Consider the following 27946-nt stretch of genomic DNA (forward strand, 5'->3'; position numbering starts at 1 on the left):
AAGGTCAGATAAAGAGCTTCACAGATAAGAAAAAGCTAAAGGAGTTCATCACCACCAAACCAGTATTATATGAAATGCTGAAGGGTATTCTTTAAGAAGATGATGAAGAAGAAAAAGGTAAAGATAAAAATTGTGAACAACAAAGGGGCAACAAATACATATCTATCAACAAGTGAATCTAAAAATCAAGTGAATAAAAAATCTGACGAACAGAATAAACTAGTGAATAGAATAGAATCAGGGGCATAGAAAGGGAGTGGACTGACAATTCTCAAGGGGAAGGCGGTGTCGGGGGTTCAGGAAGAGACTGGACAAAAATCATACACCTATGGATGAGGACAGTGGGGGGTGTAAGGACAGAAGGTAGGGTGGGAACTGGGTGAAAGGGAGCTATGGGGGGAAAAAGGAACAACTGTAATAATCTGAACAATAAAGATTTAATAAACACAAGAAAGAAAAGATGCTCAACATCACTAATCATCATGGAAATGAAAATCAAAACCACAGTGAGGTATCCCCTCACACCTATTAAAATGGCTGTCATAAAAAAAACAAGGATTGTTGGTGACCATGTGCATTGTTGGTAGGAATTTAAATGCACACAGCCACTATGGAAAACCTTATGGAAGTCCCTCAAAAAATTAAAAATGGAGCTACCATATGATCCAGCAATTCCACACATGAGTATTTATCCAAAGAATATGAAAACACTACATAAAATATATGCACCCCCATGTACACTGCAGTATTATTTTCAGTAGCTAAGATAAAGAAGCAACCTAAGTATCCATCAGTGGATGAATGGATAAAGAAATTGTGACATACGTATATATAGGTGGGGCAAAAGTAGCTCTACAGTTGTTCATATGGAAAACAATATAATAATAAGAATACAAGAATAAATTCTGTGTTTCAAAGCATCACAACTGTAAACTTACTTTTGCCCCATGCTGTGTATGCACACTATTCAGCCATAAGAAAAAAAAAAAGAAATCTTGCCATTTGGGACAACACAGATGGATCTTGAGGGCATTATGCTACATGAAATAAGCAAAAAAAGACAAATATCATATGATTTTACTTATATGTGGAATTCAACAACAACGAAACCAACCTAACAGATACTGAGAACAGATTGGTGGTTACCAGAGGCAGGGTAATGAGGGGTGGGAGAAAAGGGTGAAGGGGATTAAAAAGTACAAACTTCCAATTATAAAGTGTTGATAATGTAAAGCTCAGTATGGTGACTATATCAATACCGCATTGCTACGAGAGTAGACATTAAAAGTCCTCATCACAAGAAAAATATGTATTTTTTGTAACTATGTATGGTGATGGATGTTAACTAGACTTGGGTGATTTCACAATGTATACAAAGATCATGTCATTACGTTGTACACCTGAAACTAATGTTATATGTCAATATAATCTCAATGAAAAAAAATCACTCTAATACTTAAAAAAGACCTCCTCTCTGGTTCTCACCCCTGGGAATACATTAGAATCACTGGAAGAGACTTTTCTCCCTACCCAATTAAATTAGAATCTCTTAAAAGTTGGGGCCAAGGTACTGGTAGTTAAAATGCTCCCTAGTGGTTCTGATGTGTAGCCAGGGTTGAGAACCCTTAGGGCCCAGGCTCCCTCAGCCTTCTGGTTGAGTTCCTCTTCTCTAACACCCATCGGCCAGGGTGGGCTTGGTGCTGCCCAGCCACCAGCCTCTGCCTCATGGTGCTAAAGAGAACACCTTGTTAAGCTTGCCTTTCCATCTCTGGCATGGAGTGCACAGAAGTAGCCAGTGCCTTTGCCTGGGAAAGGCTGCCTCCTCTGCCCTGACTGCTCTCTACCTCCTTGGAACCAGCAGCTGGAATGGCAGGGCTGCCCTGGCAGGGCTGCGGAGGAAGCTGGCTGAGCTGCACCCCGAAGATTCAGGGGAGCTGTGCCCGTGTCTTGCAAGCACACTGATTTCTCCCTGGAGAAGAGGAAGGGGCAGTGTATTCTCTCGGTGGACTTCATGCACATGATGTGGTTCTCAAAAGGATTTTTAAAAGGCTGGTGTCTAATGGCCCTAAATGCTGACAGAAATACTGACTGGCTCAAGTGTGGTTCCCATAACGTGCTCCGCCAACGCGCTGTGCTGAAAGGGCGGGGTCATCTCCCATGCACCCCTGGACCCATTCACACTAAAAGCTTCTTGTAGAAAGCTGAGATGATGTACTATGATGATTTTCCATGGCCAACCTAAAGTTCTAGAGGTATGTTTTTTCTGTAAATGAAAAAATTCATTTTTCAACATTTAAATAGCTGTTTATATGTACATAAAAGAGTTTTAAAAACAGTTTTGATTTATAAATGCATTTTCCCTGGTGTGGATGGCTGGGTATGGGTGCTGGGAAGGGACAGGCACATGTTCCCACACACGGGAGGGAGCTGGCCTCTGCCTTCGCCGCTCTGACATCGTGAGTAGCTCCCCGCTTTGGACCAGCACTGTTGTTCCTGAGTATCTGTGGGACGTGGAGAGGAACAGGCACCTGTGCTTACCTGAGTTATGTTCTAGTACCTCTTCTCTTAACATCTGGAATCCATCTCCGCCGTTAGCAAGGAAGCTCGGGAGGACCACCTTATACACCTCATCCGTTCTGAGAGGCTCGTAATGGGGCACTCGGCACCGGGTGCAGAGAACATCTAGTTTGACCACTCTGTCCCCAGGTTTTCGGGAAAGATCATACACCACCTGGATTCCTAGAAAAGAAATGAGTCTGTATGTTTTCACTGGACCCAAAGGGAAATTTCTGTTTTCTGAGAAAAAGATATTGGCCAAAACCTGGAGTTGGGGCCCTGGGCTTGGTTTTCATTGAGTTTGAGCGTGAGTGAAATTTCAGCAGGAGTTGAGGTGACAGTGCAGCTACCCTTTCCTGGTTAGGGTGAGTCCTTCTGGGAGGCCTGAGAATCACGGGAGGAAAACGGGCTCTGGCTGAGAATGGGCAAGGACTGGCTCCGTGGGAGAAACTACATCTTTCCAAAATCCCAAATGAATTGGTTCAGCAGCTTTGGAAAATGAGAAATAGATGAGAGGGGCAGGCCATTTGTTACAATGCTGAAGAGTACAAAATGGTGATAATTTGGACCTGAGTGACTTCCACAGGACATACAAACTCCCCAGCACCGGGCTGGAGCATCAAAACCCGCTGTTCGCCCCACTCTCTCCTGGAAAAACGCAGAATGTGTGTGTTACCCCTCAGGCAGCAGGCCCGAGCCCAGGCCCCCCACCTTCTGCAGCCCCTCAGTCCCAAGCGTTCTGCAGAGGGAGAGCGACACAGTCACACCCATCGAGTGGGGCCACCATCTACAGTAAAAAACAAAACAAAACGAGGCCAGGATATCCTTCAGGGCCAAGTAAGAATGTTAATGTAAAGGTTAATGCACGGGGCTGTGGGATTATTGACAAAAGCGTTTCAGAAGTCCTTGGCAATTTCGGAAGAATTTATTTTCATCGCTGTTCACTGGAATTGGCGGGATGAGCAGGGCAGGCAGGTTTCCTCTGCATTCGGAGATGTTGAGGACTTGCCCAGGTCACCGTGGAACCAGACCACCGTAGGGTGAGGCCAGGGCTGGAGCCCGACCAGAACAAATGTTCCGCCCAATTCGAACCCCTTGCTTCAATAATCAGGTGTGTCTACGCAGCAGGCTGCCCCTCCCGGAAATCGTCCGTGTTAATAACTGATTGGATGCTGCACGCCTCTGAACCTCTGCAGGGTTCCAGATGGTTACGACTAGAACACAGGAAGGATTTTATTTTATTTTATAAAGAGTATTGAATGTTTGAACAACTAAGATTTTAATAGAAACGACTTCAAGGCAGCTGGCCCGTTGGAGTTAGGAGGGCCTGCACCTGCATAGGGCCCACCTGCTGTCCCAATCGGACTGTTAATACTGCTCAGTGCGGGGCCTCGGGGCTCTGGCGCTGACCTCATCTCGGTGGTCTGCGAGGCCGCATCCTTTAAAAGACTGTGCACCAGGGTTGGCCTATGGAAAACCTGAAGAGGCCTGGCCACAGAGGTCCTGCTGAAGAGGAGCAAAGCCCACCAGCCGGGAATCCCACCTCACCCGGGGGGACTTACCGCCCACCTGCAGGAACTCGCCGGTGGACTGGCCGTAGCGGTGCACGCTGTGCTCGAAGGCCTTCTTCAGGGTGGAGCCCTTTACTTGGACCAGGTCAAAGGTGCCTCCGAAGGGTAAGACGGCCGCCAGGTTCTCCCACGTGATAGTGCCTGCGGGTGGTCACAGAGGAGGAAGAAGGAGGTATCTTGAGAACAGGCATTCCCCAGACCAGGTTCCTTTAGGGCTGGCGGGGGAGGCCAGGGGGATGGGAGGCGATGAGGTCAGCACCCGGAGTCTAAGTGGCTCCTGACGCAGCGCAGGTGGGAGTGGATTCAAGAGGCCCTTGGCCGTGCCCTCCCCCCTGAGCAAGATGGCAGGAGCTGGTGACCGGCTGTGGCTCCCAAGTCGCCTGTGCCTAGCCTGGATCTCCTGGCGTGAGGCTGGATCTGTGGTGAGTGCTAAGCATTGCTTAGGTCCTCCAGACAGACAGCATTTCCCTGCCGCCTGCCCCTGATTGAGACAACGCGACCAGCTTGGGGCTTACACCAAAACGGGCTGGTTATGAGAGTGTATCAGGCAAGACAGCCTGAGTGTCTGAGCAGCCGTCTGGCTGGTGTGGTTCACCATGTAATGTGACCCTGGATGTCTGTAAGTGCACGGAAAGGATTTAATCCAGTGGTATGTTTCCCAGCACAGAACAGTGTTGCCTTTCTCTTTCCAGATATCAGCGTGCAGGCTGCCAATACCTTGCATGAATCAGCAACAATTCCCATTTAACTTCGTGAGTCAGAAGCTTAGATCAAGCTTGGGGTCCACAAACCTCAGTCTGCTGCCCACCTGAGAAAACACCTCTGTGTGAGTGTGTGTGCGCGCGCTCTCTGGGCGAGGCAGGACTGAGTGGCAGTGAGCTCGCACTGACACTGTGGTGCGTGGCAGGCTGCAGAGCTGAGTCTGCCCGTGGGCGCAGCCACCCCGGGCCCAGGGCCCGAGCCTGGGGAGCATACCATTGTTCCGCTCGTCAATGGGAGACCGGATGCCACCGCCGTTTAAAATGCACATGGACACGTGGTTCCAGGACATTTCATCCAAGTGTCTGAGGTTGTTGTTAATCTGCAACGGTAGCAGAGTTTACGTGAGTTATTCTGGGTCTTCCTCCTTGGGAACCGTCCAGGAGTGTGGTTGGCTCTCCTGAGGACATGAAGCTGCTTCTCCCCGCTCCCGTGTTCCCAGAGAGCTCTCAAGAGTCATCAGAATGAGAAGAAAAATAAGACACGGTGACCCATCTCAAGCTCCGAGCCCCTCTCCTAAGACCCCGTGCTCTCCATGGGCCTCAGCGAACCGGCTCTGAGTCAGGACGGGCCTCCGTGCGGACTGGCCTGCGGGGCTGTCCCTCCAGGGCCGGCCCCACACTGGCTCCTGAAGGCCGAACCTGAAAGCCTTTTGACTCCAGGCCTCAGGCCCACAGGACCCTGGCCCCCACGTCCAGGTCCCCAGCCAATTCCCAACCAGCTATTTTGAAGGCCCAAGGACAGCCTCCTGAAACTGGGGAGAATCAGTTGCATTCTTACTCTTCTTTTACAAAATATATGTTTAGTTACAAGAAATAAAATGAATATATTCTCGTTTGGAAAAAAAAAAATAGTGCAAAACGGAGAGTTTTCTTACCCTGGCCCCAGTCTCTTAGCGGAGAGGTAAGCACTGCTTACTGTGGAGAGCGGCTACAGTGTTTGGACAGGTTCAAGCCTCGGATTAATGAGAGGGCACAGTCCTCTCATGGCCATGTGCAAGTCCCAGCTTGGAGGGCAAGAGGCCTCCCAGCACAATTATAGCCAATGGCTATAGTTGTAAGCTTGAACCTATGGTCCGAACACGTGGCCCCACATGTCTGAGTGATGTGAGCTTGATAGAGTTCAGGTGCATGTAATTGAGTAGGATCGAAACCCACGAGAATGTTGTAAACATCTTGACCACGCCCTTACTTTGTCTCATGGAATCTGGCTATAAAATAAAGACACGGCTTGTAGTCCGTGGCGCTGTCCCTACCTCTCCATCAGAGAGGGCAGCGTCCCACGGAGACCCAGCTTTCTCCTCTTGTCTGTCTTTTCTCAATCCTTCACCGTCCCCTCTCAGGGCCACCCGTGGCCGTGCTGGCGCGGCACAGCTTACGGCCTGGGGTGTTTCCTTCGGGACCTTCCTCGAAACATCACACATCCTGGCGAATCTCTAGCCACTTCCCTCGCAGCCGTGGTTTTACCGTGGAGAGCGTGAACACTCATTTACACGGCAGACATTTACTGGGCGTGGCTGTGTCCCAGGCATGTGCAGAGCACAGGCTGAGAAGCGGCCCCGTGGGTGTGGGCTTTGCCTCTGACTGGGGAGACCTTGGCCCAGCAAAGCCCCCAGAGGGGTGGGCAGAGCGGTGCTTTGCTGGGTCACCTTGCTCAGCCTCAGGAGTGGTTATCATCCTCGTGAGTGTGTATTGTCACCCTCTGCTTGTGCAGGAGGTTCTGGTGCCACCAGCCCTCGTTCTCTGGAGCCAAGAGGACAGACCCGTGAAATACAGTCTCCACGTTAGGCCCCAGCAGGTGTGTTTTACCTACTGTGTCTACATCCTCAGAGAAGCAGAGTTTGCATATTCCGATCATCTTACAGGAAAAGCAACACCCAAATGCAGACATCCAACAATGAACACCTTACAATAAAGGCTTCAGTCCTTGCAGATCCAAGCGATGGTCAGCTGGTCTCGTTCACACTCCTTCCCAAGGTGCTCAGTGTGAATCCTGCCCAGCTTTTGTCTGGGCACTGACTTTGTTTTAAATGCTCAGTTCTATAACCATCAGGTTGTCGCCCTTGCATCTTCCCTCCCCCGTTCCTCCTCCCTCTTCCCCTCCGTTGGCCTGGGCCCTGCACCCCGTGGACCACTCACCATGGCATCACAGATCAGGTTGCCCATGTTGCACTCCTGAAAGCGGCACGACTGACTGGAGCCGTTCAGGTAGACGATGGTTTTCCCCAGCTCCTGGGAGGAATAATTGTCTAGTTTGACCCGCCATTTGTTAATGTCTGCTTTTATGGTCGGATCTAGAAGAAAAATAAATAAATAACAACAAAAAAACTCAGTCTGTAGTAAAAGCCGATCCCACATTGGCCTCCGTTTTGAGGAAGGAATCAAACGCCATTCCGCAACCTGTGTGCGTACGCGTTGCTTTACCGTGCTTGTGTACATTGTGGTTTTGACTATGCAACTTCCTTAGGAGCCTCTATTCTGTTTCCTGGTACTAAGACCTGGAATGAACCTTTCTTTGAAGACGTGCGGCGTCTCCGACCATCAGTTCATCACCTCTGAGTCCCGGCTGGCCCGCCTGCGATGGCGCTGGCGGTGCTGGTGGGTGATGAAGGCCCAGGGGCAAGTACACAGGCTGCTGAGGTTCTGCCGTCTGCGTGGCCGGCCCCTCCCTCTGGCTGTTGGGAGGTCTGTGTGGCTGTGTGGGGACCACTGCCCTTCAGGGCACTGTGGCCCCTCACGGCCCCCCTTCCCTGACCTGATCACGCTAAGCAGCAGGCGGCAGGTGAGAGGTGTAGGAGTGAGTCTGTGCATACCGGATGAAAATGGATGACATAAGATGTATTTTTTACTCTGAGTCCCAGACCAAAAAGGAAGAAAGACACTCCTTCATTTGATAAATAATGCAGCTGAAGCCCCTGAGCTGGGGCGACTTGCCCCAGGCACACTGCTGCCGGGCGGGGCAGGGCTGGAGCCCTGCTCTGCCGGGTCGGAACCCCTTTGCTTCCGTCGTCAGCTGTCCTCTGGAAGTGAGCTGAGAGTGGCTTTCCCACGCCAGGGCCAAGCTTGAGAAGGCCCAAGAGGCAGGACAGTGTCTGATGCTAAAAGGACTCAAAAAAGCAAACAGGGATTTGTGGCATTTGGGTGTTTTAAATCTCTTTATCCACGAAAATGATAAATTCAGGAGAAGCCCAATTCTACAAAATATTATAGTCTTATCCTGAAATAATAACAAAAAAAGGGAGGAAAAATCCAGCCACCTAATTCTGGGGTTAATGGGACATGGCCCCGAGTTCCACGTACCTTCAGGAATGCTGCTGTTGAGAAGGATGGGATTTCCATGGGACGTGATGACATTCCCTTTTGCATCAAACTCAACCTTCAAATAGCCTAAGTATTTGCCAAAAGCATAGGCCTGGACCACAGGAACCTTCCGTCCGTCGTCGGAGGTGACGATGAATGGGTAGTTCCCAGCCGGCACCTCTTTGGAAGGTGGGGTGCCTAAAATAAAAGGGCCAAAGCTGATCAAGTCAGCCCTTGTACATGGCTGGCTGTGAGCCAGCAGGCCACTGGCCCGAGGACAGTGAATTCTGAATTGATGACTTGCCAGCTGCTGCTCCACACAGCTGGTCTTTCAGAGCCCGTGGGGCACCTGCCATGTGTCCGAACGCCCCTTTGCCACACAGATCCTTCCATTCTCCCCTCAGCAGGCATTTGCTAAGCTCTTCCTGAGGCCAGGCACTGTGCCTGGTGCTGTGGGGACAGAAAGATGCAATACCGCTAAGATGATCCGCCCTCCCTCCTGACCCAGCCCCATTCTCACTACCCACTTCACTGCACTGCACTGTAGCTTCCACACCCGTAAAAGGGGTGAAAGAACTCCTACTTCACAGGGCTGCTGCGCGGATTCAATGTCTGAACTCCCTGGCCCAGTGCCTGGCACATGGTAGATAATAAAAGCATATTTCCTTCTTGTGAGGTGATGGCAACCTCTAGACACACTAGACACACACTCCAGACCTTAGGATTGTTAATGAACGAGAACAGAAATGACAAAGGGCTGCCTTCAGGTTTTGCTGCTAAATCCTGGGTCCCCTCAGATGGCTTTCGGAAGAGCCACGTTCACCCTCTGGCTGACCAGCACGCACACTACCTGTCCACCAGACCTCACATGGCAGTTCGGCTGATTTCCGTCTCAAAGGGGACCCCTGAGAGAGCCGTGGGAGCTACTCATCACCCCACTGTGCCTCCTGGGCACGTGTCTGCATGAGGGTGGGGAGCCCGGCCACAGGATACAGGGAGCCTCGCATCACCAGCACGTTTCAGTTCTGTGACTGCACCCCTCCTTCAGGCACGCTGCAGTTCAGATCTACCTCCTCAGAGACAATAACCTAGTTTGGGTTGTTCTGATAGAACAGATACCCTTGACCTGCCATTGGTCCTATCACCTCCCTCCTTCCTACCAGATGTTAGGGGTCCAGGGAACTGCAGCAGGCATTTCTTGCTCACACGGACAAGTTATGGGAGTCAGGCAAGAGCCAAGCTGGGGCTATATCTCATTTAATCCTCCAAGAATCTCACGAGGCAGGTCCTACTATTATCCCTGATTTATAGACTAGCAGACTGATTGTCTTAGGCTCATGTCCAAGGTCCCAAGGCTGGTATGCGAAGGGCACGTTGAAAAGCAGGCTGTGAGGCACTGAAACTCTGTTCTCTCCTCACCCAACACAGCCCACAGTGTTCTGTTCTACGACCGGCAAGAGCTGGTTGCCAAAGGCCCCTCACCCAGCCAGGTGCAAGCCCGGGCGGCCCCTCCGGCCCTATGCTGTTTCTGGGCTTGTCTTTACACCTAAGACGAGCTGCAGTGCATGTGATGGAAACCCGCCCCTGCTCTGCTCCTGTGCGAAGAGCACCCCCTCCAGCTCAGTACCCACAGAGAAGTGCTGCAAAGGCCAGCACTTCACAAGCAGGAAGGGCTGCTGCCAACCTTCATTCCCCATTTTCTGGGAAAAAAGAAAAAAAAAAGAAAAAGAAGGCCTTAGCACTTTATTCTTAGGAAAGCACCTGACTTGAGGAGCCGTGCAGGCCTTGTCCCATCTCCACCTGCAGTGTACAGTTTTATGGGCTATGGCAGTTGTGGATGATCTGGAGCAGTGCACAGTAGCAGGGAAGATTAACATTCTCATCATGCTCATTCTGTTCGGTGGGCAAGCCTGGAACCTGCTTTTAGGGGGTCAGTGGGTGTGGCAGGCCCCTCCCACCTTCTCAGCTGGGGAGGGTTACAAATAGGTGGTTCTCTGAGCCCTGAGAAGCAGTTCCCAATATACCCACAAGGTGGCGCAAAACACCCGTCCAGGAGGAAACAGCACTAAATGCGTTTCGGAAAGGACTGGCAGTTTCCTGGAAACCCAAGAGAAGGGTTAGCCTGTATTTTTCTGCCTTCCATAGACATATCTGAACTTGAACAGAATGTAAGCGTTAGAAATCCGAGGATGGTCAGATGCCCCATCAGATCAGCACGTATTCTACACACACAGGAGCTACAAATCCCAGCTCCCATCCGGCAGGGAACGTTCTCCAATCCTGAAAGCCCATGATGCTCCTTTTCTTAGAAGAAGAGACGTGTCCTCGGTGTCTTACTTGGACTCAGTCAGGTACTGGGAGGCCACTTCCTCTGTGGCGAATCCCTGCCTCCACGGTGGAGCCCTCTCTGCAGCCCCCCTCCCCCGCCCCCTACTTGGGACCCCTGAAAACCACAGGCAGAGAAAACCCCGGACTCCACATTTCCACAGCATTCCATTTTCTGCCAAAGACGTTCATACCCAAAATATCCTCTCCACACATCTGTCTTTAGAAACCCAGCTCTCATCTTGGCAGAAGTTATTCACCAGAACTCTATTCCAGCCACGCGGCAAAGAAGTAATCTGGGAGTCAAACTTGGAGAAGCGGAAGTTGTGGGCTGGCATTTAGAGTTGGTCAGGGGGGCATTTCCTAGCACAGAGTGGGTGCCTGAGAGGCCCTAACAGGGAGCTCCCCTCCTGGGAGCCCTGGCCACAGCAGCCCCTCAGGACCCTGATGGTGTCAAGGCCAGAAGGGGCTGAGAAGGTGGGTCATGGTGACCCGGCTGCCAGGAAGCAGGTCGTTCACGTGGTTTCCAATTGGCTGAATGAATTACAGGTGGTTTTTATTTATTTTTTTATTTTTTTATTTTATTTTTTTTTACAGGTGGTTTTTAAAAATATATTTTTATTGATTTCAGAGAGAGGAAGGGAGAGGGAGAGAGAGAGAGAGAAAGAAACATCAATGATGAGAGAGAATCATTGATTGGCTGCCCCCTGCAGGCCCCTTCCTGGGGATCGAGCCCAGCCCACAACCCGGGCACGTGCCCTTGACTGGAATTGAACCTGGGACCCTTCAGTCCGCAGCCCAGCGCTCCATCTATTGAGCCAAACCTGATAGGGCTATAGGTGTTTTTTTTAAAAATCCTCACCCAAGAACATGCTTATTGATTTTGGAGAGAGGGAAAGGAAGAAAGAGAGAGAGACAGAGAGAGAGAGAGAGACATCGATCAGTTGTCTTCCAGTACTTGCCCCAACTGGGAACAGAACTCGCAACCTAGGTATGTGCCCTGACCAGGAATCGAACCCCCAACCTTTTGGTGGACAGGACAGCACTCTAACCAACTGAGTCACACCAGCCAGGGAAAATTATAGAATATTTTAATGCAATCCATATTATGTTTTTTTTCTTTTTATTGAATTTGTTGGGGTGACTCTGGTTAACAAAATTATACAGATGTCAGGTGCACCATTTGCCAACACATCCTCTGCATACTATGGTTTTTCATATATATGGGAGTCGGTTTAAGAACTTCCAAACTGCTATAAAGGACTGGATAAAAATAATTGGTAATTAGCATATTTCACATCATTGCTTCTAAGGGACTTCAGTCTTTCTTTTAAATTACCTGGAGGTGCTCACTTCCAGCAGACACTGTCTTATCTGTCTGCTTCTCTACACCTCCTCAGGCAAGGTCACCGTTATCGGATGCCTGGCTATGGCAGCCTGAGTGACCTTTCTGAAATGCAGTATGATCATGTGCTCCCTGCTTTAAAATATTTCCTGCTGGCCCTAGGCAAAACAATGCAATTTTTGGCATGAATATCATAAACTATTGTATCTTCATGACGTGGCTCTTTCTCTCTTTACCAGTTTCATCTAGATTCTAGACCAACAGCCCGGCACATCAGCAGTCGGTCCTTTCATTCCTAGACCACACCCACCTCCACAGCCTTCCACTAAGGACTAAGACCTGGAGCTAGGACTAAGACCTCCAGGAGAATGACATCATTGTGCTTTCGTTTATTCATCCGTGAAATGGAGAAAATAACAATACCTGCCTTGCAGGGTTGTTGGGAGGATTAAAGAAGTTAATGCAACAAGTGAAGCTGACTTAGGTAATTGCTCAATAAGATTAGAGATAATCAGGTATCAAGCTAACTCTTGGACATCTTTCTGATCTTAGCCCAAATGTCATTTCCTAGAACACTCCTATCATCCTGAGACTAACCTCCTCCCCCACAGGCGCCTTAGGTCATCCTTAATTCAGAATGTCCTATCTCCCCGTGTTTCCTTGCTGTCTCTGAACCTTTCATGTATGTGGGTCGCTGACTCTCTCATGTATGTTAGTTAAATTTGGTTATTTTCTCTTGTTAATTTTCATGTATGTGGGTTGCTGACTCTCTCATGTATGTGGGGTTCCCATGTGTATGTATGTTAGTTAAATTTGGTTATTTTCTCTTGTTAATTGTCCCATAATTTAACTATTAGACCAGTTGAAATAACCTTGAAGGTAAGAGAAAAGTCTCTTCCTCCCCTAAAATGTGACATGATTGACTGATTTGCACACTGGTAAGAAGCATCGGATCAAGGTCAGTGTGCAGAAGAGACTATTCCACGATGTGACCACTGCCTGAGACCTAGGCCAAAAGAGGTTGCTTCCTGAATCCCAGGCTGTCGGGTTGCCCCTCTCCTGCTCCCCAGGCATGCTGGTTCCTGGCACAGGCTGTCACCCCTCCCCAGGAAAGTCTGCAAGTCACCTTCTCCTTATCTGGGGCAGGACACGGCCCTGTGTCCTTATCCACCCTGCCCTGTCTCTATGATCCCTTAGCACCTGCCACGTTGCCCTGACATCCACATCATCTCGCCACTGCCCAGGACGTGTCTCTCTCATGTGTAAAGTCCCTGAATAAGCTCCACAAGTTTATTAAGGGCTGTGGTATCTCTGGAATTTGCCTAGCACATAGCAGGTTAGGTGGTGGATAAATGTTTGTTGAATGACTAAGCTGAAGTAATTTAGCCAACACTTTTCCATAGATCAGACAAGATTTTGATGCCTTTTCTGTGGTGAAACCCATTTGTAGAGAGGGGCAATGCCTGTGCGCCCACCCCAACTCTCCACCATTAAACATCCTCAACGAAAGCTCGTTTGGGCTCCCAAAGCGAATCAGGAGCTGGGAGTCAAGAGAACGGGTTTTGGTCCAAGCTCAGTTTCAATCTGGTTTCATGATCTTGGGAGAGACGTGGAGTTCCTGGGGTCCACATGTATTTCCTAACTCTATGAAGAGAGATTTGATTGGTGGTTTGATTTAGCCAAAAGTGGTTTCAGGTTTCTTTGTTGTTGTTGTTTAAAGCTCTGAGCATGTTTTGCACACAGGAAATTGTGTGGCAATTTCGGCCTGAGAGCCGTAAAGCAGGCTGCTCAGGTCGTGAAGCGTGAGGTGAAGTCTGGCTTCAGGGTCTGCCCCGGCACTCCTCAGGGCACCGTGTGGAGACTGCTGGCCCAGGTGCCCTCCATGCCCAGCAGTGAGGCCAGCTGCCGTGTGCCCTGCCTCTTGTACAGGAGCAGCTCCAGGTGCCCAGGGCTCCCTCCCATCTTCACAGCAGAGGTAAGAGGTGGTTGGCAACTAGAGTGCTGAGTCATGGTCTCCCTGGCCATCTCTGTACCCAACCGTGATGTGCCCACTGCCATGGTCCCTCAGGGAACCCTAGGGTCCACGTGATATTGTCCATATCCAGACTGTGTTCCTCTTTTTTGCACATGGTTCAGTTTACTGCTCAGATTCTTGCTCTTGGGCTTTCAAAGACAACTGGGAGGTCTAAAAGAGATTAATTATGCGTCTTCAGGTAGTACTCAGCATGGCACCGAAGGAGGATGGTCTACAGCAGCAATTTTCTTTTCTTTTTTTAAAAATTGAACTTATTGGGGTGCAGGTTTCAAAAACATCATCTGCACACACGGCATCGTGCACCCATCGCCCCAAGCAAAGTCTCTTTCCGTTCCCATCCCCCCACCCCCCCTTTGCCCACCTCCACCCAGCTCCCTCTGGCTATCACCACACTGTTTGTTGTCTGTGTCTATGTGTTACGTATACATGGCTTTTTGCTTAATCCCTTCACCTTCTTTCATCTAGTCCCCTAAACTCCCTCCCCTCTGACAGCTGTCAGTCTGTTCCATGCATCCATGCCTCCGTTTCTATTTTGTTCATCAGTTTATTTTATTCATTATATTCCACATATAAGTTGGACCATATATGGCGCTTGTCTTTCTATGACTGGCTTATTTCATTTAGCATAATAATCTCCAGATCCATACATGCTGTCACAAAAGATAAGCTTTCTTTTCGTTTTTACAGCTGCATAGTTTTCCATTGTGTAAATGTAACACAGCTTTTTTTTACCCACTTATCTACTGATGAGCATTTGGGCTGCTTCCAAATCTTGGCTATTGTAAATAAGGTTGCAATGAATATAGGGGTGCATATACTCTTCTGAATTGGTATTTCAGGTTCCTTCGGATATATACCCAGAAGTGGTTTCACTGGGTCAAAAGGCAGTCCCATTTTTAATTTTTAAAAATTTTAAATATACTTTTATTGATTTTAGAGAGGAAGAGAGAGGGAGAGATAGAAACATCAATGATGAGAGAGATCATCGATCAGCTGCCTATTGCACACACCTTACTGGGGATTGAGCCTGCAACCCAGGCATGTTCCCTGATGGGGAATTGAACCATGGGTCGATGTTCAACCACTGAACACCACCAGCTGGGTTTGAGGTCTTTTTTGGTTCTATATAAATTTTTGGAATATTTGTTCTAAATCTGTGAAACATGCCATTGGTATTTTAATAGGAATTGCATTGAATCTACAGATTACTTTGGGTAGTATGGGAATTTTAATGTCAATTCTTCCAATCCATGAACATGGTATATGTTTCCACTTTTTGTATCTTTCTCAATTTCTTTCTTCAGTGTCCTATAATTTTCTATGTACAGATCTTTTTACCTCCTTAGTTAAATTTATTCGTAAGTACCTTATTTTTTTTTGTTGTTGTTGCAATAGTAAATGGGATTGTTTTCTTAATTTTTCTTTCTCATAGTTCATTATCTTATATAATAAAAGCCTAATATGCTAAGTGTCCAGTCATCCTGTTGTCTGTTCAACCAATCAGAGTGTAACATGCTAATGATATGCTAAGGCTGCTCAACCGCTCACTATGACATGCACTGACCATCAGGGGGCAGACACTTAACACAGGAGCAAATAAATAAAATCAGAAATGAAAGTGTCGCTCAGTCAGAAACCAGGCTCATGGCTGGAGAGCACAGCGGTGGTGGTGGGAGCCTCTCCTGTCTCCGTGGCAGTGCTAAGGATGTCCAACTACCGGCTTAGGCCTGCTCTCCAAGGGCTCCCAGACTGTGAGAGGGCACAGGCCTGGCTGTGGGACCCTCCCCACACCCCCCTCCGCCCCAAGTGCATGAATTTCATGGACCAGGTCTCTAGCTGGTGTATAAAAATGCCACCTGTTTCTGAATATTAAATTTTGTATTTGCTACTTTGCCAAATTTATTTATTAGATCTAGTTGTTATTTTTTTGGTGGAGTCTTCAGGGTTTTCTATGTACAATATCATGTCATCTGTGAATAATGACAGTTTTATTTCCTCCTTCCCAATTTGGATGCCTTTTATTTCTTCTTGTCTAAGTGCTGTGGCTAGGACTTCTAGTATTGTGTTGAATAAGAGGGGTAAAAGCAGACGTCTCTGTCTTGTTCCTGATATTAGGGCAAATCTTTTAGTTTTTGCCCATTGAGTATGATGTTGGCTGTAGGTTTGTTATATATAGCCTTTATTATGTTGAGGTATGATCCCTCTATTCCCACTTTGTTGAGAGTTTTTTTAAAAATCATAAATGGGTGTTGGACTTTATCCAATGCCTTTTCTGCATCTATTGATATGATTATGTGATTTTTAGCCTTCATTTTGTTTATGTGATGTATCACATTTATTGATTTGTGAATATTGTACCAATCCTGCATCCTTGGAATAAATCTCATTTGTTCATGGTGTATGATCTTTTAATGTATTGCTAGATATAGTTTGCTAATACAGTGAGGCCTTGACTTACGAGTGTCCCGACTAACGAGTTTTTTGAGATACCAGCTGTCTCTCGGCCGATTTTTTGCATTGAGTTGATAGAGTAATTTGAGTTAACGAGCTCGGTCTCGGAACGAATTAAACTCATAAGTCAAGGCCCCACTGTATTTTGTTGAGGATTTTAGCATCTATGTTCATCAGGGAACTTTGTCTATAATTTTCTTTATTTCCAGGGTCTTTATCTGGTTTTGGAATTAGGATAATGTTGACCTCATAAAAAGAGCTTGGAAATCACCCCTCTTCTTGAATTTTTTGGAATAGTTTGAAGAGAATAGGTGTTAGTTCTTCTTGGAACGTTTGGTAAGACTCACCTGTAAGTCCATCCAGTCCAAGACTTTTGTTTGCTGGGAGTTTTTAAATAACTGCTTCAATTTCATTTGTTGTAGTCGGTCTATTTAGGTTTTCTGATTCCTCCTGATTCAGCTTTGAAAGATGGTATGTTGCTAGGAATTTATCCATTTCACGCAGGTTGTCCAATTTCTTGTCATATTGTTGTTTATAGTATTTTCTTACAATCCTTTGTAATTCTGTGGTGTCAGTTGTTACATCTCTTTCATTTCTGATTTTATTTATATGGGTCCTCTCTCTTTGCTCTCTCTTTTCTTGATGAGTCTGCATCAATCTTGTTTATCTTTTCAAAGAACCAGCTCTTGGTTTCATTGATCCTTTGTATTGTTTTTCTTTAGTCTGATGCTATGTCATTTATTTCTGCCATGATCTTTATTCTTTCTTCTACTTTCTCTGGGCTTTGTTTGTTGCTCCGTTTCTATTTCTTTTAGGTGTAGATTGTTTATTTGAAATTTCTCTTTCTTCTTGAGGTAGGCCTGTAATGCTATGAACTTCCCTCTCAGGACTGCTCTCTCTGTATTCCATAGATTTTGGGTTGTATGTTCATTTTCATATGTCTTCAGTAACTTTTGACTTCTTTCTTGATCTCATTGTTAACCCAGTCAGTGTTTAATAACATGTTATTTCGTCTCCATGTATTTGAAAGTTTTTCACTTTGTTTTTTTAATTGTTGATTTCTAGTTTCAAACCATCGTGGTCAGAGAAGATGCTTATATGATTTCAATCTTCTTGAATTTCTTAAAACTTATTTTGTGGTCTAACATGTGGTTTATCTTTGAGAATGTTCCAGGTGCACTTGAGAAGAATGCATATTTTGCTGCTTTGGGATGAAATGTTCTGTAAATATCAATTAAATCCATCCAATCTAGTGTGTTGTTTAAGGTTGCTGTTTCTTTATTTTTTTTGGTCTGGAAGATCTATCTATTGATGTCAGCTGAGTGTTAAAGTTCCCTACTATGTCTGTATTGCTGTTGATCTTTCTCTTAATGTCCATCAAGATTTGCTTTACATATTTAGGTGCTCCTATGTTGGGTACATATATGTTTACAAGGGTTATAACCTTTTGTTGGATCAATGCCTTTAGTATTATGTAGTGACCTTCTTTGTCTCTTTTACTGCTTTTGTGTTTAAGTCTATTTTGCCTGATATAAGTATTGCTACCTTACCTTACCATTTTTTCCCATTTCCATGTGCATGGAATTTTTCCCCCATCACTTCACTTTCATCTGTGTACATCTTTAGTTCTGATATGGGTTTCTTGTAGACAGCATTTATATAGGTCATGTTTTCTTATACATTTTGATTGGAGCATTTAGTCCATTTACATTTAAGGTTATTATTGACGAGGGGCCCGGTGCATGAAATTTGTGCATGGGAAGGGTCCCTTGGCCTGGCCAGTGATCAGGGCTGATTGGGACCTTCCTTTTCCTGGGTGCTGGCTGGGGCTTTTTTTCATTCTGCATCGCCCCCTGGTGGTCAGCGCACGTCATAGCGAGCAGTCCAACTCCCGGTCAGTCTAACTCCCAGTCAGTTGAACTCCCAAAGGGACAATTTGCATATTAGCCCTTTATTATATATGATTTCTTCTTAAAGTAGGCCGACCTCGCCCCCTGGTCTAACTTCTGGTAGAACTCCTGGTCGAGGGGACAATTTGCATATTAGTCCTTTATTATATATGATTTCTTCTTAAAGTAGGCCCTTTAACATTCCTTGAAATGCTGGTTTGGTGGTAATGGACTTTAACTTTTTTTGTCTGGGAAGTAGAACAGCAATTTCAACCTTTTTCATTTAATGGTACACATAAAGTAATTACTAGAATTCTGCACTACACCAAAAAATATATTATAGTTTTTGCCAATCTGACAAAAAATAGGTATAACTTTGATTTATTCACACTGGACAGCTATTGTTGTATTGGCTGTTGTCATTTCTTGACAACCTAAGGGAAAAGAGCTCAGTGCCTCTGACTAAATAGTCAGGTATTGCATGTTTTTTAAATTCTTGTGGCACACTGGTTGAAAATCACTGGTCTAGGTGAAGCTGGCCTGAAATCCAATCCAGGCTGTACTCAACCCTGACAGGTTATAGGAGCATCAAATCAGGGAGCTCTACATGGAATGGGCTACCATATCATTCACTCACTCAGCAAACCTGTGCAGAGCTCCAACACCTGCCCAGTGTTGTGGATGTCCACTGTCCACGGGCCAGGCCTAAGGTCTTTGCTTCGTCTATATGGGGCTGGGAGAGGCTGCTCAACGAAAACAGAGCAGGCAAGGAGTGATACCTCCTTCTCTTCTGTAGGATCTAGCCTTCCCATGGCTCAGTACCCTTCCAGATACCAGACTTCCCATTCACTTTTTACACTACAGAACAGGGCTTTATGAAACAAATGAAAAATAAAAACAAGAGTCATAAAAACACAGTCATTCTGAAACCAAGGCTCCTTATGACTTCCATTTAGTTTCAAATCCTAGCTCTAGAAATCATATTCCCCTCCCCCACACCCTTACCCGGCGGAGACCTAACCTTTTCTTCTGGATAATCAGCAACCCCCGAGGCAGCAGGGGACAGTAGCCTGACGCTGAGTAATGGTCACAAGACCTGGACCTTTGGCAGGCTAAAGATAACATCTTAACCTAAGTTATGCTTCAGCTCCTGAGCCCTTAGGTGGAATGGCCCCCTGGCTACTTTCCCATGAGACCAGATGGAGGGACCCAGAAAACACCTCAGAACTATCCTCCACTCACTAACAGTGTTCTTTCCAGAAGTAACACCTAATTTCTGGAGATTAATTAGGAGGTACACACAACCACAAATTCATGTAAACCTGATATTTTTTTTAGGGAAAATCAGTATTTAGCTGGAGAAGGCATTCCCAAGGTAGTGGTCACATCCAGGGGTCCAGTGGGAAGTGCTGTGTTTGTGCTCAGTGAGGGGGTCTTAACAGCTGATTCCCACCAACCATTCCTTTCAGTTGGGTTGGTGAGCAAGGGAGTGTGCAGGACACACTTTAAATAAAGAGAACCTGGAGATCGTCTGGCATGGAAGACCCAAGCTCTGCTTCCAAAGCCTGACAAGGTCTTTACAAATTCCCCTGTAGATAAGCCTCGAAGAAATTAGAGGTAAAAGTACGTTCACTGCACTACCCTTGAGAAACTATAGTGTTCTGCCAGAAAATGTTTTATCTCCCCTGATTTTGGAAAGTAAGCAATCAGCCTCTTTGCACAGATGACTTTCTGGGGAACAGGGTGTTCGAATGGAAGGGATCAATCCTGTTATTCTGCAGATAGAGAAACTGATGTCTACTTTCACCCACGGCCACAGCCAGCCAGGCTGGCTGGTATAACCCAAGAATAACTTAGAGTCGTGGGAGGCCGAGAGACAGCACCTTAGGAGTTGTCCGCCTTCAAGGGCTGACACAGAACAGAGTCCCCGGGATGACCTGCTGCTGCTTTCAACCTGCACTCACCTTACTACCTTTTTCTCCAAAGGCAACAACCTGGACTTAATTTCTTCAGAGAAGATATGTGCGTCCCAGCCCTTGTCCCTGCAGCTGTAACAGTTTGTAAGCCTGGTTGGGGCAGGGGCGGGGGGGGGAGCTTTCTCCTCTTCATTCTGACACATGCACAGGGGTTGTAATCAATAGAACCTAGACTGATGCTCAACATTTGCAGAAGGGCTGTTTATGTACTGTTTTTGTCATATCTCATTTAAAGCTGAGTTTTAAAAAATTTATTATTTTATTTTTTCAACTACATTTATTGGGGTGACATTGGCTAATAACAGTATCTAAGTTTCAAGTGTATAATTCTACAACACATCGTATGTAGTAGTACATTGCATTGTGTATTCACCAACCAAAGTCAAATCTCCTTCCATCACCATATATTTGATCCTTTAAGGGGTCAAACGGAGACTTCCAGGCTTCAATCTCCCCCTATCCTGCAGCTGAGTTTTCAAATTAAGTAAACAAATTAAGTAACAAAACAGAAAAAATACTGGGTGCAATCCAGATCTTTGTGAAATTCTCTTTCAGGTGTGTGTGTGTGTGTGTGTGCGCGCGCGTGTGATGTGTGATGGTGTGTGTGTGATGGTGTGTGTGTGTGTGTGTGTGTGTGTGTGTGTGGCAGCAGGTGTATGTGTGTTGAAATGATTCTCAGCAAGATTTACAATAGCAAGGGATGCATTATTTTTAACTATATTTTTTTAACTAATAATATTTAACTTAACTTTATGCTAATGCAATTCAAACAATTCAGTGGAGGTTCGTGTTTGTTTTTTTTTAAAGCTGAAAAAATGTACTTAAACAAGGAAATATGCCTCATCCCTTCCTGTGTCCTGGAATCCCCTTATTACCTTTGTCAGCTCATTCCTCAAAATGATGGGTATCAAAACTGAAAATTTTCGCAAGAGCAAGTTTAATCTTGCCACGCAATCAGAAAACGTGAAATGGATGACTAAGATTCTAGAGGCAGTGTTCTTCAGAGACTGTAACTATCCCCCTTGAGATTTATGGATAAGCAGCTTATACCTTTTACCCATACATCTTTCTTTCATCCAGTCATTCATCATTAACTAAAGTCGGCTACTTAGCAAAAGGCACACAGTGTTTTGCAGGACTTCATGGGCTGGAACAAAGTGGCAAGAACAAAAGGACAGCTGCAGAATCCGTGGGAAGCCAGGCGGAGCCAGCAACCCTTTTCAGACCCAGCAGCGCACGCTAACTGATGGCCTCCCCAAGGCTGTGGATGGAAGTGGTGCTGTAGGAGGGCATCAGTTAAGGTAAGTCCCGAGGAACCCGGGAGTGACTTCAGCATCCGAATGGAGAGGTTCGAGCCTGCGATTGTTCATGCTCTGTCTTGGTCACAACTCATTTAAAGCTGAGTTTTCCAAAATATGGGCTGGCTACAGTATGAAGATTAAGGGTTGTAACCGGCACTTAGAAAAATGGAACAGAAGAACGGAAGAGGTCAGAGTGCATTCTGGGTGCTCCATAAAAGTTTCTTTGCGTTTGTGTGTTTAGGTGTGAGAATGCATACGCGCGCGCGCGCGCACACACACACACACACAATGCCGTTCTTACTATGGATTATAGCAAAAAAGTTTGAAATCACTGCTCTAAGCAGGAAGTGTGGGAAGCACATCTCCAGATCCCGCGATGTGTCCTGGGGCTCTGACACTGCCTCAGAGAAAAGCTCAGAAGAGGCTTCAGGGAAGGCTTTCGTGCGCCTTGTCTACAGAGCAGGGACAGGACTGAGACATGGACGCCGGGCGCCGGGCCCTGTTCTGAGGCTCTTGCCCTCACCCACCCTTACACACCGGCGTCCCAGTGACCCTTATGATAGGTTCTGTGATTCCCACCCTCACTCTACAGCGAGGGAAATCAGGCCGAGTCAGGGCCGAACCCCCAGTTAGCGGCACAAACAGAGCACTTGACGCAGTGCCGCTCTGGACTTGCCCGTCTTGCCACAGCCGTCCCCGTAACTCTCCCAAGGTGCTTCGTGGCTCTCTGATGTTTGATCGCACCATTCCCCGCACCGAGAAAGCTCACATCACTGTCTGTCCATCCCCTTCCTCGCCACACGGATGTACTTACTGCCTGCTACGTGCCTGGGGCTGTTCTCACCACTTTATATAGACATCTTTTTCCATTAAACAGCAGAAAATTAAACACAGGGGTGACGTTTGATTGTCTAATCTGTTGGAAAAAAAGACACCACCCACTGTTTTCTAACCCACCACATTGCCTTCACACTCACTGATGGGTGTAACCCACTTTGAAATTCTTTAGCCTGTGTCTACCAACAGGGAGACGACTTGAGAAGGCCTTGGGTGCGCCCCTGTTAATTCTGGCATTATTTTCTCACAGGAAAGCCAGCCCCACCATGTGCAACAGTTCACCAGTGTCACCGTTCTGACTGGCCTATTTCACCCGAGGGCAGCCTCCACCCACTGCTCACCCGAGGGGGTCAGACAGCCTCCCCGAGATGTGCCACCCGGGCCTGTGGGTCACTTTCAGCTGAAGGCGATCGAGACCCTAAGGCCCAGAGGAACGTTTACTTCTCCCTTAAAGAATGTAAATGGAAGCCTTGCCCATAGTGAGAGTTATCACCAGAAATAATGTCTGTCTCACCTCTCTACAGGGCAGCGGAGACTTCCAAGTGCTGAACACCTGGTCTTCAATGGCCTCCTCCCCTCTGGAGCCTCAGGCACCTTCCCTTATCCTTAGCTCAGAATGTCACAGATACCACCTTTCAACCCTCAGTCTCTGACTCCCATGTGGGCGGCTCCCATAGTTATGCATGTATTAATTTTGGTTATTGTCTATTTCTAATTTGTCTCATGTCTATTTGATTACAGAACCTTGAGGAGACATTTCCTCCTTGTCTACACTCTTCTTGGTGATAACCCTTTAAAACATTTTCTGCTGTTTGGGGTGTAGTCTATCTTTGCTTTTATCACGTTAGAGAGGCTACACAGATGTGCGAAGGAGCCACCTCTTCAAGGAGTGGGTTGTTCCCCACCAAAGCCTTCCTTCTTGCTGCTGAGAAAATCCCTAACCAGCCAGGCCCTCTTCTTCTTCCTTTTCTTGAAAACACTTTAAAGCTCCATGCAGTGGTGGAGCACCGAGCCAGGCTCAAACATTTTGGGGCGTTTTAACATCAAGGAGAGAAGGGGAAGGAGGGGAGAAAGAGGAAGGGGAAAGGGAGGGAGGAGGAAAAAGGAGAGGAGCAAGAAAGGTGAGGATGAAAGAGCAACTTTTCTCTGGAAAGTAAGCTCACAGGTGATCTGATCATAAATTCCTAACTGGGCAGGTCATGGTGGGTAGTCACAGCCCAGGCCTATAGCTTCTTTACTGGAAGGTTTTAAGCCAGCTCTTCCCATTGCTCCTGTGCATCCAGGTTAATACACCCCTGAAATGCCAGCAGTAAGACCCCTTGAGTGGAGTATTCACCCTCAAGAGAGCACACAATCCTGTTAACTATCCTGTAATCCAGTTGCCACCTTGTTTTCTCCAATCTTCCTTATTTCCTCTTCTTAATTTGAAGTGCATAAAATAAACTGCAAAACTCCTATTTTTAGGAGCATCTGAAATCTTGCCCCCGGCATATATCCTGTTTTGCTCCAATAAATGCTCACACAAATTCTCCACAGCTTTGGATGCTTCTCACATAGACAAAGGGAGGGAGAGAGAGGACTGAGGTAGAGGGGGCAGGAGCAAGAGATAGGGGAAGAAGAGGTAGGAGAAGGGAGAGGGAGCCGGGGAGGGAAAGAAGGGAGGCAGGGGAGAGCTCACAGTCTCCAGAGGGGCAGGGGCAGCGTGGCTCCAGGACTCTCAGAGGCCTGGATGCAGTTGAGTCAGGACTTGAACCCAGGGTTCCAGCTCCTGCACCTGTGAACCTACAAAGCAAGCCCTGCCCCTTTGAGCGGGGAAGGCCTTATTTATAGTAGCTTGTTTATGCTTAAACATTTTCATATGACTTGTTGCTTTTTTATATAAACTGACTTTTGGTTGGGGTTCAGTAATCTTTTTGCTATATATATATATATTTACAATATACATACATGAAACTGACAATCATGAAAGCAATAAACTGTTTTTAGTAATGTCTCTGAGTAAGATTTACACCTATTACCTTTCAATGTGTATTACATATGTATAATATATTACATATGTAATTTCTGTAATATGCTAAACAGTAGTAAAAATAATAATAGCAGTTGCAAAGGCAAAAGAGACTAAGCTATGTAGACCCCTGGCTGGTATAACCCTTCTGAAGCAATTACCTGTGTAAAGGAACGTGTTGGTGTGTCCTCCCACCACGACGTCCACGCCCCTCACTTTCTGAGCGATGAGTTTATCCATTTCAAAACCAGAGTGTCCCAGTGCAATAATTTTGTTCACATTGAGGGTCGTGAGCTTATCTACTTGCAGTTGCAATGCAGGGATTTCATCTTCAAATACTAAATTTGGCCCTAAAAGGAACAAAACAAATACAATGGATTGCATATACTCACTGATTAGCCAATGAAAAGGGTAGCGGTCGTACACTAATTACCATGTTTCTCTTTTATTAGTGTAGATTACATATGTAATTTCTGTAATATGCTAAACAGTAGTAAAAATAATAATAGCAGTTGCAAAGCAAAAGAGACTAAGCTATGTAGACCCCTGGCTGGTATAACCCTTCTGAAGCAATTACCTGTGTAAAGGAACGTGTTGGTGTGTCCTCCCACCACGACGTCCACGCCCCTCACTTTCTGAGCGATGAGTTTATCCATTTCAAAACCAGAGTGTCCCAGTGCAATAATTTTGTTCACATTGAGGGTCGTGAGCTTATCTACTTGCAGTTGCAATGCAGGGATTTCATCTTCAAATACTAAATTTGGCCCTAAAAGGAACAAAACAAATACAATGGATATGTATTAATACTTTTTATTATACTACTTATTGTACACACTAACATGCTAAGTAAAAACATCTTAATCTGCTAAAGCTCTTAAATGACTAAGGCCAACACATTTTATTTATTTACTTTCTTAAAAAATATTTTTATTGTTTTCAGAAAGGAAGGGAGAGGGAGAGATAGACAGAAACATCAACCAGCTGCCTCCTGACGCCTCCTACTGGGGATCAAGCCCGCAACCTGGACATGTGCCCTTGACTGGAATTGAATCTGGGACTCTTCGGTCCACAGGTTGCTGCTTTACCCACTGAGCCAAACTAGCGAGGGTGCCAACACATAGTTTTTAAATTAAATATAAAATCGCTACAAAGCCCCTTTCTGCCCATCCAGGTTATTGATTCTCAGTTACATTCACTTAATGTTGCATTCGTTTAAGGTTGCGGATGATATGCTGCTCAAAATTCAAGCTCAAATTATGAGGAGGCTTCAGACCTGCAAGCCTATTTTTGTTTTCTATTCTATTTTTATATGTAGACTTCCTTTACACCAATGCAGAAAATGCTAAGGCTTTGTTTGCAAGTTTAGGATAATCAGTCTTAAACTTACAACTCTGTCAGCAACTAGTTCTTGTATGCCAACCTTAACACGCGGGCTGACAACTCTGTTCTGCTCACTGGCTAAGGTCAGCATGAGAGTATCACTGAGCTCTGCATAGACAGGGGTCCCATCTGGGTATTGAGAGTGCTCATCTTCACTGGCTGCCTACTCCCCCCACAGTGGGGACAGACCACTGCCCGTTGGCAAGTGTGGGTGTGACTGCACAGCTTTGCCCTCTGTGGGCTGCCAGCATGTGCTACTAAGTGTGGCAAGACCACCCGTCTCTGTCTCGGCAGCCAGGCCTCAGCAAGCCTTGGGGTCTTATGGCCTTTATTGGCACAGAGTGATTGCAAACACAGACAGACACACTGCCCTGGAGTCACATCCAGCACTCAGTCACAAAGGAGTCCTCCAGATCATCTAGACCAGTGATGGCGAACCTATGACACGCGTCAGAGGTGACACGCGAACTCATTTTTTTGGTTGATTTTTCTTTGTTAAATGGCATTTAAATATATAAAATAAATATCAAAAATATAAATCTTTGTTTTACTATGGTTGCAAATATAAAAAAATTTCTATATGTGACACGGCACCAGAGTTAAGTTAGGGCTTTTCAAAATGCTGACACGCCGAGCTCAAAAGGTTCACCATCACTGAGACTCCTGTAAGCAAAATTTCTAATAATCATCACTAAAATGAAATTGCCGAAACATGAATAATATCTTGTAAAGAACTTTCAAAACCCAGGAGCCTGACAGCTCTAGTGGGTAAAAGTGTTCATCTCTTGCCCTGACCGGTTTGGCTCAGTGGATAGAGTGTCGGCCTGCGGACTGAAGGGTCCCAGGTTCGATTCCGGTCAGGGGCATGTGCCTTGGTTGCGGGCACAGCCCCAGTGGGGGGTGTGCAGGAGGCAGCTGATCGATGTTTCTCTCTCATTGATGTTTCTGACTATCCCTCTCCCTTCCTCTCTGTAAAAAAATCAATAAAATATTTTAACAAATTATATATATAAAAAAAGTGTTCATCTCTTCAAAGACCAGCAAGACTGAAATGAAACCCATCCCTGTGACGGGAGCAGCTGAGACAGTCCGTCAGGCCTGCTGCTGGGGCCGCATCCTTCTGAGTTGGAGGAACACTTCTAAAACATTTCAAAAGCCCGTGATTGGTACTCACTGGTACTCCACCCTGTGGCTCCACACGACCTCAGCAGCATCTATACACTGTGTGTCATGCAGTGTGCAAAGGGGTGGTCACCCGTGGACTAGCTGTCTACCTGCCGCCTGGAGTCCATGACCGTCCCCACCTCCCCTCAGTGGATCTTGACCCATGCTGCTCAGGGTAAAGTTCAGCTGACCTTTTTGTTGTTTCCAATGGCCTGGACCTATCTTAACAGCAACAATAAATATATTGCTTTCCTAATTGTTAAATAATTATACGTCCTTTAGCAGTTAATTCTTTTAAAAATCTTATGTTTACTGATTTATTGGGGTGACATTGGTTAATGAAATTATATAGGTTTCAGGTGTACAATCCTATAATCCATCATCTGCATATTGTACTGTGTATTCACCACCCCAAGTCAAGTCTCCTTCCGTCACCATTTATCCCCCTTTTACCCTCTTCTACCTCCCCCCAACCCCCTTTCCCTCTGGTAATCACCACACTGTTGTCCGTGTCAGTCAATTTTGTTTTCTTTACTTAATCCCTTCACCTTTTCACCCCCCACTAAGTCCCCTCCCCTCTGACAGCTGTCAGCCTGTTCTCTGTATCTATGACTGTTTCTATTTTGTTAGTTTAAGTGAAATCATGGTCCTTGTCTTTCTCTGACTGGCTTATTTCACTCAGCATAATACTCTCTAGGCCCATCCATGCTATCACAAAAGGTAAGATTTCCTTCTTCTTTTTTATGGCCGAGTGGTATTCCATTGTGTAAATGTACCACAGCGTCTTTATTCACTCGTCTACTGATGGACACTTGGGCTGCTTCCAAATCTTGGCTATTGTAAACAGCTGCTATGAACATAGGGTGCATATATTCTTTCAAATTAGTGTTTCAGGTTTCTTCGGTTATATTTCCAGAAGGGGAATCACTGAGTCATAAGGCAGTTCCATTTTTAATTTTCGGAGGAAACTCCATACTGTTTCCACAGAGGCTGCACCAGTCTGCATTCCCACCAGCAGTGCATGAGGGTTCCCGTTACTCCACATCCTCG

General features: G+C 46.3%; 1 protein-coding gene across 1 annotated transcript in view; it reads right to left on the bottom strand.

The window, feature by feature from the left end:
• The window catches only part of NT5E (5'-nucleotidase, ecto (CD73)), a 29559-nt gene extending 2498 nt beyond the window's left edge, over positions 1-27061 (bottom strand). The window contains exons 1-8 of the mRNA XM_014535865.1: positions 27007-27061; positions 24930-25118; positions 24514-24702; positions 8186-8383; positions 7025-7179; positions 5103-5208; positions 4119-4268; positions 2539-2739 (exon numbers count right to left, since the gene is read on the bottom strand). Of these exons, the coding sequence (XP_014391351.1) occupies positions 2539-2739; positions 4119-4268; positions 5103-5208; positions 7025-7179; positions 8186-8383; positions 24514-24702; positions 24930-25118; positions 27007-27061 (1243 nt within the window). The remainder of the gene's footprint in view (positions 1-2538; positions 2740-4118; positions 4269-5102; positions 5209-7024; positions 7180-8185; positions 8384-24513; positions 24703-24929; positions 25119-27006) is intronic.
• Positions 27062-27946: the final 885 nt, after the last annotated feature.

The sequence above is a fragment of the Myotis brandtii genome, unplaced genomic scaffold (genome assembly GCF_000412655.1).
Source record: "Myotis brandtii unplaced genomic scaffold, ASM41265v1 scaffold153, whole genome shotgun sequence".
NCBI lineage: Eukaryota > Metazoa > Chordata > Mammalia > Chiroptera > Vespertilionidae > Myotis > Myotis brandtii.